Source organism: Schistocerca americana, chromosome 7, assembly GCF_021461395.2.
Source record: "Schistocerca americana isolate TAMUIC-IGC-003095 chromosome 7, iqSchAmer2.1, whole genome shotgun sequence".
Taxonomy (NCBI): domain Eukaryota; kingdom Metazoa; phylum Arthropoda; class Insecta; order Orthoptera; family Acrididae; genus Schistocerca; species Schistocerca americana.
Genome location: NC_060125.1, coordinates 504,743,820 through 504,757,195, shown reverse-complemented (window position 1 = coordinate 504,757,195; position 13,376 = coordinate 504,743,820). Strand labels below are relative to the sequence as shown.

At 41.4% G+C, this 13,376-nt stretch overlaps 1 protein-coding gene across 1 annotated transcript; it reads left to right on the top strand.

Moving 5' to 3' along the window:
- The first annotated feature begins 697 nt into the window (after positions 1 to 697).
- Positions 698 to 1,693, top strand: LOC124623047 (glycine-rich cell wall structural protein 1.8-like). Its single transcript, XM_047148840.1, has one exon. The coding sequence runs from the start codon at positions 698 to 700 to the stop codon at positions 1,691 to 1,693; it is 996 nt and encodes a 331-aa protein (XP_047004796.1).
- Positions 1,694 to 13,376: the final 11,683 nt, after the last annotated feature.

Sequence of the window (13,376 nt, the reverse complement as noted above, 5' to 3'; positions counted from 1 at the left end):
TGTATTACTTACTTACAAGACGATATTGCTCCTTTATGAAAGAGCTTGTACACTGACAGCTTCCACTTCTGTATAATCTTTATAATATGTCTGTAACTTTCTTTGACTTCAGATTCAGTCTACTTTAATCACTGTACAAATTTCTCATAAACGAATGTTTGTAATTTGCGTAGTGTCAATGCTAACAGTACCGTTTGTTATCACGCTGCTACCTAGTGGACATAAGAGGCAGCTTGCCTGTCACAGCGCCAGACTCCCACGGGAACGTTCCCTAGTGTCAATAAACGATCTTGATTAAACTAGGTGGGTGCGTAGAGCGGATAAAATAGTGCAGTACGTAGTTCTTTGACTCTCCCAAAAGCCTCGATGGCACAGATACAGCTGTAGGATGCACACAGCTTTTGATGTTGGAAGAACTTTCTGAGAAGACTTTAAGATATCGTTCTGTTGAATTATTATTATGTGGGTCTCCGTCCGATAAATAAAGTAGTCAAGCTGCAGACAGAATTGACCAGGAGAAAAACAGTCGACTGAAGTGGAGAAGTGTTTGGAACGGATCACATTCCACGGTGCAGCTTCTGTGCTACAATGCTACCGTGTGCGGAAGAAAACGCCATTCACCGGGCGGCGGCACGAGTATAAATAGTGCGGACAGAGCTGCAGTCGGCAGTCAGCGCTCACCCAGCAACCAGCAACCATGGCAGACATGAGGTGCCTCAGGTACCTCCTGCCAACACTTCTGCTCTCTTACGTCATCTGCTCCCAGCAGAGCTCCGCTGAAATAGCAGCAGAAGATGCTGACACTGCTCTGGAGCTGATCGACTTGGACCAAAAGATGGCGGCCGCTTTTGGAGGATTTTTCAGTGAAAATTATGGGCATGGCGGTGGTGGAGGCGGCCACGGTGGTGGAGGCCATGGAGGTGGTGGTGGAGGCCACGGTGGTCACGGAGGCTACGGAGGTGGTGGACATGGAGGATATGGCGGCGGCGGCCATGGAGGTGGTGGTGGAGGTCATGGAGGTGGTGGTGGAGGCCATGGTGGTCATGGAGGCTACGGAGGTGGTGGTCATGGAGGATATGGCGGCGGCGGCCATGGAGGTGGTGGTGGAGGCCATGGAGGTGGTGGTGGAGGCCACGGTGGTCACGGAGGCTACGGAGGTGGTGGACATGGAGGATATGGCGGCGGCGGCCATGGAGGTGGTGGTGGAGGTCATGGAGGTGGTGGTGGAGGCCATGGTGGTCATGGAGGCTACGGAGGTGGTGGTCATGGAGGATATGGCGGCGGCGGTCATGGAGGTGGTGGTGGAGGTCATGGAGGATATGGTGGTGGCGGTCACGGAGGTGGTGGCGGCGGCCATGGCGGGTATGGAGGAGGTGGTCATGGAGGTGGTGGTGGAGGTCATGGAGGTGGTGGTGGCGGCCATGGCGGTCATGGAGGCTATGGAGGTGGTGGTCATGGAGGATATGGCGGTGGCGGCCATGGAGGTGGTGGTGGAGGTCATGGAGGATATGGTGGTGGTGGTCACGGAGGTGGTGGTGGCGGCCATGGTGGATATGGAGGAGGTGGTCATGGAGGTGGGGGTGGTGGACATGGTGGCTATGGGGGTGGTGGTCATGGGGGTGGCGGTGGAGGTCATGGAGGCAGTGGTGGAGGTGGCCATGGTGGATATGGCCATTACATCTCATATTACTAAATCACATGTTGCTAAGTTTCTGAAAAGGGTCTGGAAACCTTTACGTTTTGTACTTTGTTATTTATTTGTGTAACTGTTGACAAAAAAATAAAAATAACTTTTTACCGAATTTCGCTGCTTTTTACTACCTTAGTTTATAACCCCACTGATTTTCACATTGCATGAGTCATGTATACAACAAATAACAAATAATGTAAAGAAAATCATTTATTCCATTTTGTTGACAATTATACATTGGCAAATGCTTCTGGAACTTACACTGATGAAATTCCAAAGAAAAGTGAGTGTCACATCTTTTCCTTTCTGCGAGACTGTAACATATTTCTCGAAATAAAAAAATAAAAATTAATCGTCCTGGCCCAGTCTTCCAAAGAATTACATTCCTTTCAGTTCAAAGACTAAAGTAAACAATAGTTTTACCAATAATCTCAGTATATGGAATAATTTTTATTTATGTTAAGGGGTAAAGTTTTGACTGAATTCTGTCATTGTGACAGTACTGAAAGTGCGATCTGATTTACTTGCCAAAAAACATTTAACAGCTTATATCACATAAGACATTTCTTGACTTAAAACAACTGGTTTCGACAGACTTTGCTGTCAACTTGAAGCCTTAAAAATCATTTCGTTGTGAAAAGTGTTCATTTTACGTTGAACCTCGCGCCAAGTTGTCATATGGATAAAAATCAACACATTATAAAAGGTTTGTCATATTTAAAGTATTTAAAAACATGAAGCACCTTCCACAGGAGGCCATGTCCATATACCAGTCGCTCACAGTCGCTTGTTACATCACAAAAACACAGTAACAATCATTTGAATCAGATGTGCGTCTTATATCACCTTTTGCACAAATTGCTTTACGTATTTTCATTGTGACAAAGCTTTACACTGTAATAAGATTCCTTTAATTTACGTCTATGGTCACAATCTTTTCTGTTTAACAGATTCCCGGTTTCGGTCTTTAATGACCATCATCAGATCTGTCTCATGAAACGATGTTCATTTAGTGTGAGATAAATTTGAAAAACACAGATAAGTATGGTGCAATTGCATATTCCGTCATTCAGGGTGTAGTGGATGGAAAAGCGCCCATAATTATTTAAGTAAGCAAATTTCTCTGGTTTTCAGCGTCAACACTGGATTTAACTTTTGTTCCTATAGTTTGTTGTGATTTGTTCTATCTTTAAACTTTATGTGAATCATTTAGCACAGCAAAGAAAATTAAATTATGAAATGAACGGCACAAAGCAGAAAAATTAATCATCGTACTATGTATTATTTAAGCCTGCTTGATGCAATGTTTTACCAGCCATGTTCAGGTGCACCGGCGTAATGTAAAAATTGAGGTAGATACGGTGTCATATAAAAAATAGTTATCTAAAAGTCATATTATTTTAGCACTGAGTTATGGCCATAAGGACGAAAGTTAAGCAATAAATTTCATGATTTTAAGAATGCAGTCTTATCTTTAACAATAAAATTTCCTCAGGTGCGCCGATATCCGTCATCTTGTCCTTCACCTTAATGGGGCATTCAGTAGGAGTTAACTTGACTCTGGAGGGAAAATCAGCGACAGTGCAAACAACACTAAGGAAGTGTGATTCACGCGCAAAAAATGGCTCTTACAGAGTTCTCGTTCGAAAAATTCTTGAGGATTTTTCAGTGATCTGGACGCTTTATGAAGTTAGATTAACTAAAGAAATTAATATCATTGTAATAATAGCGTTGCGCTTTGTAACACGTTCGTGTAATCAGTCTAAGGCCGGCCGTACGAACGCCACAGAAATACGCAACAAACTGCAATCTGGTACACTACGGTGTTTCGGAGGAGTCCCCGCAACCGTACATAAAACAGTATAGTGCATACTGAAATACATCATTATATAAAATTTATGTAGCCAGCAGATCTGTATGTACACCATGGTGCCTCACACCTCCACTATTTGACATTTTATGGGGTATTTTAGGAGTTATGCTTCGAAAGGCTTCGTCGAAACTTTTGCTCAATTCTTCATCAGTGTTGTACCAGCGATGAGCCCGATGGGACACGATTATTTTTCATAATGAATTGCCAGCAGTGGAAAGTTCCCGGCTTCGTGTTGAGAATTCTCATCTCCTCTCCCTTAATGATACTGTATCAAAACAGAACTAAAAATTCCTACGTTCACCAAATATCACAGTCGAGTTCAGTACCCACCAGTAGGTAGTTACTTTCTGTGCTTCTTATTGATTTCTTTTCGTAATCATGATTAAACAGGACTTGAATTTTCCAAATCAGGCTATTCCATAGTAGTGCACCACGGAAGACAGTAACGGCTTAAGCACGATGGATACAGCAGCCTGGAAATTGTTTATCAGGGAGCTCATATATCTGAGTGCCAAAGTGGAGTTCCATTTGCTGTAACCACACGTCATACATGATTCCCTAGTCCTCGAGCTCTGAGGTATTTACTACGTTTATAACATGTCCACATCAGAATTTCCATCCATCTAACCATCAAAAATTAAGCATTGTGATGACAACACGCCCAGTATCATAACATGCGGCGACTTACTTTACCATTCTGGCCCATAACAGGATTTTTCCCTTAGACCAAGGAACAATATCTCCCCTTCGAACAGAGATATATTGCATTTCATCAAAAAATAACACTGCAAGCGGGACACGGCATTTGGAAATCGTACCAACATAGTTCGGCAGGCTGCAACACGATGTTCTATGCGATTGCCAGATAATTCATTCACAAATATCGGTCTAAACCTTTTCATGTAACTATTTTTTTTAATTTCGTCACGCATTGTTTATCGCGATACCTGAAGTTCAACTGCCCTTTAGCGAAATGATTTATTGTACTCTCGCATTTTCTTACATTCGCTGCCTAGTCTGTCTTTGACGCTGTTGGGAACAAAAACATGCTTTCCCCAATGAAGCAAGGCTGCTTTACAACGTGGGACACTGTCAATGTGATCTCCAAAAGCACTTATTTACTCAGTCACTGTTTGCTCTATCTGTGGGTTCATGCATCCACACACATGCCACCGGCTCCTCAACCGTGTAACAATGTTCGCTTCTTTATTAGTCCACCATTCTTACTGTTCTGTCTTGGTTCTTCTACAAAGTGTTTGTCACCCATCCTTCGCTACTGCATATCCAGTGCCTGAGGAATTCAAAAAACTTGCTTTTCGTATATGACTGACATTCTGACCAGAAGGCGATCTGTAGACGGTAATAACCTGCAGAAATATTTCAGACCCAAGATCGCTTTAAGTATTTACTTGAATTGATGACCGCTTTCAACGGTTTTTACTGTCGTCTTCGGATGTGTAATACGACATAGACACACACTGCATTTGCAAATATATTTTCTATGCCAGAACTAACGAAAAACATAAGCATAATATTTTACTCATCGGTAACATACCTCATCTTTTTCAATAGATACGTTAATACCTCAGACAGCATGAAATTGAATAACATCTTTTGTGTAAGCGTACTATGAGATTGTGCTCTATAAGTAACGTGCATGTTGACTGGAGGTTATGGCATTTACAAACAAAAACATGGCATTTACAACAAAACTGGTTCATGAAGAATTCTTTTCTCTCACATAGATTTCAGCCGAATGTCCTCGAGAACATGAAAATGGCATGCATTTCATAAAGTGTTCATGACCTCTTTAACTTATCGTATTTTACTCTCCATAACTGTACCAGTACAAAGAAATTTGCGTGGCTGCCATTAGAAAAACATGTAATTCATAAAACTATGCCTATACTACCTAGGCGAAGGATAACGAGGCTCATGATTATGCAATGTGGTGTAGTTTATAAAATTATAACTTCGCCTGTACTATAGCGGACTCATGCTACATAATTAGACTTAGAGTCCTTGTTACTGCCTTAAGTGACAATATCATCTACTGCTATTTGACAGTCACATGGTAAAATCAGTAAATTTCACCCAGGCATTGGGTGACATGATGTTTTACATTAATATACTTCACAAGAATTCATACACCATATAAATAAAATGTTTTACGTTATTATTTAGGATAAGCCAGTAGCTGTCCATGTTAGTCATGCAAGCTAACATCCCAAAGATGTTCGGGCTCACATTTGGTTCCTCTTCGTCGAAATGTCTTGGCTCAAACTCGTCTAGGGGTTGAACCTCATGTGTCGCATCACACGACCTAAACTAGTCATTTGTGACCTTTTGGGTAAATTGTCTAGCTGATGGAATGTTTGCGAAATTGTATGAAACATACAACGTTAATATAACACATAACAACAGTAATAATAATATCGGAAGCTAAATTAACGACCCATAAATGATGTAGACCACACATTTGCGATTCCTAAAGGCTGACCCTTTTGGCCATATACTTAAATGAGAGCGGAATGCTCATTAACTCACAGTCTGGAAATATTTGACACTAGCTAGCTACAAGCAAATTATGGTATTGTATCTCATGTTTGAAATGTGGTTTTTATTCATGCAGTTAGCTGTTTTCTAAAAATAAATATACAGATAAGTGAGAATATATGAGAGTCATTCGCATATTGTATGATGTCATCTAGACATTATATTATGTCTAGTCTCGGACCTGCTTCATTGGCTAATTGTATAAAGTATGAATTGAACTGTTATGTGGGGATGTTACGACTTTTCACTGATGTTACCATGTGTATGGTTTGTAAATTTGTAATGTTAGGTGGTATAATGAAAATAGAGATGCACACTAAAATATCTTACACACAAATCGGTGAGTTTTTCAGAGAGTTTGTTTTAGAAATCAAACTAAGGACTAATGAGAATAAATGTTGCCTATCTGATGCTATAGTTGTCATTTAATTCAAAAAACAATTCGTATAGAACCTGCGATGTGAAGCGACAATAATATTTCAAATTAAAAAAAAAAAAAAACATTATTTGGATTGGTTTTAAATCCTACAAATACGTTGAACAACAACAAAAATAGCAGTATATTACATAAGTGTTGATATTGCTCTTTTTTGGAAGTTTGTGTAGTGGCAGCTAAATACTGTACAATCTTTATAAATTTTCTGTAATTTTCTTTCACTTTAGATTTGGATTAGTTTAATTAGTGTAGAAATTTCTCATAAATGAATTGTGTAATTTGCCTAAAGTACGGCTGGTCCTGGCGGAAGTTCGAGTCCTCCCTCGGGCATGGGTGTGTGTGCTTGTCCTTAGGACAATTTAGGGTTAAGTAGTGTGTAAGCTCAGGGACTGATGACCTTAGCAGTCAAGTCTCATAAGATTTCACACATTTTTTTAACCTAATGTAAATGCTAAAAGTACACGTGTTTCCACGCTGCCACTTAGTGGATATAAGAGGTAGCTTGCCTGTCGCAGTGACGGACTCACAAAGGGAACATTCACAAGTGTCAGTAAGCGATCTTGATGAAACTTTGCGGGAGTGTAGAAGAGGCAAAATAATGCAATACATATTTTATGATGGTGCCCAATTTCAATTTTAAGGGGTAAGACACACCATGAAAATTAATTCGGCATTACAGGATTTGTGAGAATATCTTCGAAACGACGATATATTAAAAAAAGAGTTTTTCATGTAAAATGTTGATACGTAATTACTGTTCTTGAAAACTGTATAATCATCTTTCGTATTAATCTGAAATTTTGCTAAATGTCCCACCACCATTAATCAATACTGAATAATGAAAACTTTTTTAAAACATAAATTAAGGAAGCTTACAAGCCAGTGTAATAGAGCTGGTTTCTGAAATACCATTTTTGGAAAATAAGCTGTACAAAATGTGCTGTTGGAGTATTTTCAATAGCTAATTGAAATATCTAAGCTTTCATTACTATTCTAATTATTTATTTTACTTACATTTGTTTTATGTGTGAAACTGTTATTTTAGGTTTTATATTCATTTTTTGTTTTATTCCGTTTATCATTTCACATACGTGAGTTCAGTTAATTTAAAATAATAAGTAACTCATTATTATGATAGAAAATAATTACGATAATGATAATCTATAAAGAAATGCTTAAAACATAGCTTTTTTACACATGCACATAAAATGAAGGATATTTCACGTAATATAAAAGACGGAGAAGACGATAGAAAACAAAATTCAGCAGAACTAGATATGAAAATCATCTTAGAAAGTTCTTTCAATATAGAAAGCCGTATATGTTCCACATTCACTGTGCCATCGAGTCCTTTGTCAAAACCGGAAGTTTTCTGTCCTAGGGCTTGAAACCGTAATTTATGTTCTAACAAAAATTTTCATTTTTCAGAACTGATTAATTGTGGTGGAGTATTTTGCAAAATATCAAATTATTAAAAAACTGATCATATAGTTTCAAGAACGTTAATTACATATCAGTTTCTATATGAAATTCACTTTTTGTATATCATCGTTTCGAAGAAGTTCCCTCCAAACCTGAAATGCCAAATTACATTTTGGGTTGCGTTTTGTCCCTTAAAAGCGAGATGAAATTGGGCAGAAACAAAAAATTGCACTATTTTGCCCCTTCTACACACACGCCAAGTTTCATCAAGGTCGTTTATTGAAACTCGGGAATGTTCCCTTGTCTGTTCAGCTCCAGACAAACATGTGTGTGGTCGCTCGTAATAGGCCAAAGTTGCATGGCAACTTGATTGTAAACAGTGTTGTTGTTAATGCCGTACTTGTTGGTTGTTATCTACCTGCTAGTAGAGCTCACGTATCCAAACTGTTTAAATTTCAACATTCTCAAAATACATAGCATAATTTTGAAAAAATATGAGGCATGTTATCTTGTATATAGAACATTATACTTAATCATTTCATTACTACTGGCATAGAAAATATGTTTACAAATGCAGCCTGTGCCCCTACCGCATTGCAGATCCGAAGATGACAGCAAAGTACTACTGAAACCGTTCATCAATCCAAAATAAATATTTAAAAGCGATCTTAGCCCTGAAGTATTTCTTCAAACCTTATTATCTTCCTTCGCCTTATATTGTCGAAAGGAGTATATCACGACCTAGAATAACATCTTTCCGACAACAGAATGGGTGTAACACGCTTGAGATTGCTCTGTATGAATCAGACAAGGCGTATCAGGTGAGACGGAGCCCCTAGCTGTGCAGCTGGCAAGAAAGCCGTGGGCGGCGAGACCGAAGCTCGTCCACAGGAGGAGAAATCGCCGCTGCAGCTGTCGCAGCTGGTGACAAAACAGCCGACGGCCAGGCCTGGGGAAACTATCACGGGACGAGTCGTGGTCGGCACACGTGTCACAGCTTTTCATCCGCCTCCAGAAAAACTCAGAGAGATGCAGATCCAGGGACACATTATGGGAAGCGGGGCGGGATTACAGTTTATTACTTCTTCGTCCCCACCTCCTAAATGTAACTTAGCGTCGCCCGCACCTTTAACGAAACACAAATGCCTAAGATTTAAAATCGTATGATATGAATTAATATGACAATAGCAATTTGTTTATAGTAGTGCGCCGGCCGTGGTGGCCGTGCGGTTCTAGGCACTTCAGTCCGGAACCGCGTGACTGCTAAGGTCGCAGGTTCGAATCCTGCCTCGGGCATGGATGTGTGTGATGTCCTTAGGTTAGTTAGGTTTAAGTAGTCCTAAGTTCTAGGGGACTGACGACCTCAGATGTTGAGTCCCATAGCGTTCAGAGCCATTTTTTTTACAGTAGTGCTTAGCACACTATCTGATCAACCGTATCCGAACATCCATATGTAACGCGCAATTGACGCTAGATGTCACGATAGGCGGGCGCATCAGTATAAAAGGAGGCAAGGAATACTGTGTTGTCAGCAGGGAAGCAGAAACTGGAGAATGATGAGTAACGAGAACTGAGTGACTTCGACTGTGGTCTAGTCATTGGATATCACCTGAGTAAAGTGATCAAAAGTATCCGGACACATGGCTAAACATGACTTGCGAATCCGTGGCACCCTCCATCGGTAATGTTGGAATACAATATAGTGCTGGCCCACCCTTAGCCTTGACGACAACTTCCACTCTAGCAGGCATACGTTCAATGAGGTGCTGGAATGTTTCATGGGGAATGGCAGACCATTCTTCACGGAGTGCTACACTGTGCAGAGGTATCGATGTCGGTCGGAGAGGCCTGGCACAAAGTCACCACTCCAAAACATTCCTAAGGTGTTCGATACGATTCAGCTTAGGACTCTGTACAGGCCAGTCTATTACAGGGATGTTATTGTCGTGTAACCACTCCGCCGCAGGCCGTGCACTGTGAACAGTTGATCGATCGTGTTTGAAGATACAATCGGCATCTCCGTATTGCTCTTCAACAGTGGGAAGCACGAAGCTGCTTACAACATCAGTGTAGGCCTGTGCTGTGATAGTGCCACGCAAAACAACAAGGGGTGTAAGCCCTTCCATGAATAACACGAACACACCATAACACCACCGCCTCCGAATTTTACTGTTGGCACTACACACGATGGCAGATGACGTTCACCGGGCAGCCGCCGTATCCACACCCTGCCATCGGATCGCCACATTGTGTACCGTGATTCGTCACTCCACACAACGCTTTCTCACTGTTCAATCGTCTAACGTTTACGCTACTTACCCCAAGCGAGGCGTCGTTTGATGTTTAAAGGCGTGATGCCGTGGTTTATGAGCAGCTGCTCGACCATAAAATCCAAGTGTTCTCACGTCCCGCCCAACTGTGTTACTATTTGCTGCATCCTGATGCAGTTTGGAATTTCTGTGTGATGGCCTGGATAGATGTCTGCCTACTACACATTACGACCCTCTTCAACTGTCGGCGATGTCTGTCAGTCAACAGAAGAGACCGGCCTGTACGCTTTTGTGCTGTACGTGTCCCTTCACGTTTCCACTTTACTGTGACATCGGAAACAGTCGACCTATGGATGTTCAGGAGTGCGGAAATCTCGCGTACAGGCGTATGACACAAGTGATACGCAGTCACCTGACCACGTCCGAAGTCCGAGAGTTCCGCGGAGCGCCCCATTCTGCTCTCTCACCATGTCTAGTGACTACTTAAGTCGCTGAAATGGAGTACTTGGAGAGTAGGTGGCAGCACAATGCACTTAATATGGAAAACGTATGTTTTTGGGGGTGTCTGGATACTTTTGATCAGATAGTGTACGTTTCAATCCTTCTAAAGCTGCCCAAGTCAACTGCTAGTAATATGGAGGCGCGAAGAAATATCCAGAGCTAAACCCAGACAGGCTGACCTCGAGAACAGACGGACAGGGACTGCTGACCGTTGCGGAGGGCGGTTGTAAAAAAATCACATGAAATCAGCGGAAGGAATCACTCGTGATTTCTGTGGCGCTTCAGCAGTAGAGATAGCACAATCACTGTCCGTACGGAGTGAAAAAGAATGGTCGAACAGGTCCTCATGAGGTACCATTTTCTGGAGTCAGTGTTAAGCAACAGTTGAGGTGGTGCAAAGAGCGACGTCAATGGATAGTGGATGACTGAAAACGAGTGATTATGAGAGATGAATCTCGCTATACATTGCGAAAATGCGATGGAAGGGCTAGAGTTCGACGAACGCCAGGAGAATGTTACCTGTCATTAGGTGTAGTACCAACAGTGAAGAGTGGAGGAGCTATTATGGCGAAGGGAGCTTTCGCGGTATCGCGCTTGAGAAAACGTAAACTATGTACAGTGCCGGAACATTTCGGAGACGGTGACTGTCTGTATACGCTTGATAATGCGTAAGGTAGCGTCTCTGAGGCAATGGTTTGTGGTCACTAACACTCTTGAGATGTATCCACCTGTCACGAGCCCCGATCTAAACTCACTGGAACTCCTTTGGGGTGAGTTACAGTGTCGACTCCGCTCCCGATCCCAGCGTCCTACTCTACTACCCTCCATTGTTTCGGCCGTTGAGGAAGAATGAACTGCCACTTCTCCACAGACATTCAGACACCTCACTCAAAGAGGGCCGCAGCAGAGTTCAGACCGTTATAAAAACGAAGAGTAGACACAGTTTACTTACAGGTGTCCAAACAATTTTGGTCAGATAGTACACATCTCTTTAACACAACTGCTAAAAAAACTGCAGTTCAGAGATACACATTATTTGAAAAGCATTTGGTGACCACACACACTATCCTGTGTTGCACCGTGTGTGGGAAGTCAATAGTATGCGCATCACTCTTCCTCTAAACTTCCCAACACAAATTCGCATGAGGCAGTACAGTAATTGCACGCAGGTAAAATCACGCTCCGTTTGTAAGAAATATTTTAATGTACTCAAACACTGCAGATTCTGATCGCAAATAAACTTAGATATAGACAGGAAAAAAATGTGTGATTATCTTCACTACCTAGCAAGGGTTATCTTACTACGCATAACATCCCGATAATCAAATAGAAAACAGCATCGGCTTTCACTCATCGTAAATCAATGAAACTGCTTAAACCAGTTACTGTTCCTTCTTTTTATTCCAGGTGTTTACAATTAAAGTGCAATTGCTCACCGGTTTCCAGTGCGGGCTGTTCAAATGGTCCAAATGGCTCTGAGCACTATGGGACTTAACTGCTGTGGTCATCAGTCCCCTAGAACTTAGAACTACTTAAACCTAACTAACCTAAGGACACCACACACATCCATTCCCGAGGCAGGATTCGAACCTGCGACCGTAGCGGTCGCTCGGTTCCAGACTGTAGCGCCTAGAACCGCTCGGCCACTCCGGCCGACCCAGTGCGAGTTGTAATTATTATATGACAGCGTAAAGTTCTAATGCGGAACAGATATATGCTGGGAAAAAAATTAGTTCCAATTTTGGCCACCATTGTAAATTTGGCACTGTGAATGCAAGAAAAACGTATAGAAATGTTTCCATATGTAATGGATTAGGATCGATTCGTAGGTACAAAATATCAGACAAGTGAGGAAGGCATAATACTGATTTTATTGTCTACCACCACTTACACAGTTTGTTCAATACGAGCACCAGAGATGTCGCCATGATGCTATACAGAGCGAGATTTGCACCTGGTGGCCAAAAACTGAACTTTTTTTCCAGCGTAGGTCATTTCCGGTATTAACTTGTTCTCATATCAACCAGAATTCGCTGCCACAGGATAACTGCAGCCCACACTGGACCTCCCTGAGTAGGTGAACTTTAATTATATCCACCCAGTACCTTTAGTCACTCAATATAGAATTCACTCTTAAGTGCCTGGTAAAAGCCGTAATCATGTTATATGTTTCTGAAATGCACTGTAATTTGAAGAGGAATGCTGAAAATTTTTTTACTTTCGCTACAAAATTGTTGAAATGTAGTGAATCTAAATATCTTGGTGCGAAATGAGTTTTGGATTGTCTCTTTATTCACCACATACATCTGCACTTGTCAGTACTGGTGTTTAAGTCTGCAACTGATTAAACCAGTTTGGAGTAGCAAGCATTTATGAAACTATTGGACGCAGATCTTAATAAAAAATGAAATAAAATAAAGGATAAGCAAAAGAGCTCACTATTTACTTGCAGGACTGTTACCTTTGGGTGTCTTTAAACTGTAGTTAAATTATTTAACCTTAGAAGATTTAGTCAGAAACTGAAAGACGAACTCCAAATACCTAACTTTCGAAACATCGAGAAATTTAAAATTGTTAGTAAACAATATACAAAATGACAAATCTCGCAAAACAGAGCAAACAACTCTG